The sequence below is a fragment of the Guillardia theta genome, assembly GCF_000315625.1.
Source record: "Guillardia theta CCMP2712 unplaced genomic scaffold GUITHscaffold_140, whole genome shotgun sequence".
NCBI classification, from domain to species: domain Eukaryota; class Cryptophyceae; order Pyrenomonadales; family Geminigeraceae; genus Guillardia; species Guillardia theta.
In genome coordinates, this window is record NW_005434534.1 from 97077 (window position 1) to 99682 (window position 2606).

General features: G+C 56.0%; 1 protein-coding gene across 1 annotated transcript in view; it reads left to right on the forward strand.

Annotated features, from left to right (window-relative positions):
• Positions 1-659: 659 nt before the first annotated feature.
• Positions 660-2606, forward strand: part of GUITHDRAFT_147024 (hypothetical protein) — a gene marked incomplete at both ends in the record, with an annotated part of 4219 nt that continues 2272 nt past the window's right edge. The window contains 6 exons of the mRNA XM_005821629.1: positions 660-975; positions 1097-1163; positions 1209-1328; positions 1405-1534; positions 1907-2026; positions 2320-2378. Of these exons, the coding sequence (XP_005821686.1) occupies positions 660-975; positions 1097-1163; positions 1209-1328; positions 1405-1534; positions 1907-2026; positions 2320-2378 (812 nt within the window). The remainder of the gene's footprint in view (positions 976-1096; positions 1164-1208; positions 1329-1404; positions 1535-1906; positions 2027-2319; positions 2379-2606) is intronic.

A 2606-nucleotide genomic window follows, 5' to 3' on the forward strand; every position in this document is an offset into this window, starting at 1 on the left:
TCCTTCCTCCTCCACTCGTCCTCGTCCTCGTCCTCGTCCTCGTCCTCCTCGTCCTCGTCCTCGTCCTCCCTCCTCCGTCCTCCTCCTCCTCCTCGTCCTCGTCCTCCTCCTCCTCGTCCTCCTCTCCTCTCCTTCTCCTCCTTTCTTCCTCCTTCTCCTCCTTCTCCTTCTCTTGCTTCTTTTCCTCCTCCCCCCCCTCCTCGTTCTCCTAACCCTTTTCCTTCTGCTACTGGTACTGGTACTACAACAACCATTACTCCTATAGCCTCCTCTTCCTTCTGCTACTCCTGCTGTTCCTGCTCCTACTCTAATTCTACTCATACTGAACCACCGCATCCTGGCAATCCTGGCAAATCCAGCATATTCTCTTCCTTTCTTGGCATCCTCTTCTCATCCAAACTTGACTTATGCTGCTCTCCTCCTTTTCATGTGTGTTCCACCAGCTTCTTGTGTTGAGACATGATCAGGTGAAAGAGAGGGAGGCCGGACCATCGGAGGGATGTCTGCTGGGGTCAGTAAGGTGAGGGCGGGAGGGGACAATCGGCGATTGTGACGATGAAGCAAGGAGAGACTCGGCGTGGATAGGGATGAAGGAGATGTACGCGGCTCTGCGATACGAGAGGAAGCTGACAAGATCGAGTATCGAACGTGTAGCCGAGATGGCGAGCACGGAACAAGCCTGCTATCTCCTGCTCCTCCTCGCTCCTGAGAGCCGCAACTGTCTCTTGCGAGACGTTCTTGATCGTGAACAGCATGACATGAAAGTGATGTTTTCGGCTCTTATCAGGCCACTTGTGGTGCATCTCGACGAGCAAAGTGTCAAGTTGCTGATAGATAAGACTATGACCAAGACAGCAGTCATGTTGCCCTCAGACCTCACCGACCTCGTCCGCCATGTCATGCCGGGCATTTCGTTCCTTGCCGAGCGAGAAGCTGAGAGAGGGCATGCCGAGGACCCCAGAGAGACAAGGATAGGTGAGACTTGCTGTGCTGCGAGCGTCGGTGAAAGCTCCATGCAGGGGCTGCTCTCACCTCGCTCCTACTTCATCTGGGTATGGACGGCTGATCCCTGGCAGCTGTTGACGTTGTTTGCCAGGTTGGATTCCATTGTTGAGCTCAACGAGATTGTTTCCCGACACAAGAGACATCTTGCTCACGTTGAGGTGGATGACGAGCAGGCGAAGGGGGATGACTGAGCCTTCACGCAGCTCGCCAGGGTGTCAGGAGCTGGAAGTCTTGCAAGAGATCAGAACCTTGCTCGGCATCACCCGGAACGCGATTGCTGCGCCCAAACTGAAAAGTGTTCAAGGGACTATGAACCAGCACTGGTCCATCAACCATGCATGTCAGACGCAACGATCCGCGAGGAGAAGATGTTTCGACAAGCTGGTGGACCTCACGCAGGCTTGCTTGTCTTGCTCGCACGAGAGTAGATGGCGATGGTGTGTCTCCCAAGATTGACTGTTTGAGTCTCCCAGGAGAACCGACGCGTGAGATCTCCGAGATAGAGGAGACGGTGAACAAAGTCGACACGGTAGAGTTGCTTCTGATTTACTAGGCGATGATGCGCTTTGCAGGATGTTCTCCCGACACTCGTCTGCGAAGTTTTACAGCACCTCCTCTCTACCGAGACCTTTCCGAAACTCATGCTGCGACAACCAAGCTCTTCCTCTCTTCCTAGCTGGCTGCTTGTCCGCTTTACCATCGGGATGAACAAACTCTCTGCATCTCTTGCTCCTCCAGAGCAGCAGCAGCAGCAGCAGCAGCAGCAGCAGCAGCAGCAGCAATCATGCACACAACCCTCGTCATCGTTGCGCAATCGCAAGAAAGTCGATCGCCTGCAGGACGACGGGATCTGTCAGGTCTGACCTCCTCGCCTGTCACTTGCTCCTCATCATCTTTGCAGGTCGCCATCTTGGCTCTCCTTCATCCGAGGCTGCTGGTGGAGAAGATGGTGATGGAGGTGGCGGTTAAGAGGAGGCAGCCGAGCTTCGCTTTCAGCTGCTTGTCAACCTTCAGCGAGCTGGTGAGCTGCTGGGCTTGTCTGGACCAGCTGACGAGTAGCAGGCAGAGGTGATGGTGGACAGAAGCTCTCTCCTCGTGCATGTTCTGCTCCAGCTCCTGTCCAGCTCTAACATTGACCTCTCCGCCCCGACGACCCGCGCTGCTTGCCTTCATCTCCTCCTCCTCCTCTCCTCCTCCCGTCAGTGTCACTCAGTGCGAGGCCTCCGGCTCCTCTCTCACCTCCTTCTTCCTTCTCTTCTTTCTACCTCTGCCTCCTTCACCTCTCCTCCTCGAGATCCTCGAGCTGCTTCCCAGCTCGGGTTCGTCATGCTGGCGCTTGTGCGCGTTGACTTGTCGTGGAGCACGGCGAGCAGGTCAGGAGCAGACGCGAAGGGGAGGAGGAGGTGACGCTGCTGCTCCAGCCGTGCCCGAGGGCTCCTGCTCGTCTCCTTGGTCTCTCAATTGTTGCGAATCCATGGGAGGAGAAATGAGCTGCTGCCGGCTGACATGACGTTGGCAGAGGTGTCCCTTGCTCCTGTCCTTTCTGCCAGAAGCCATGTTCACTTGTCCTCCTCCTCCTCCTCCTCCTCCTCCTCCTCCCT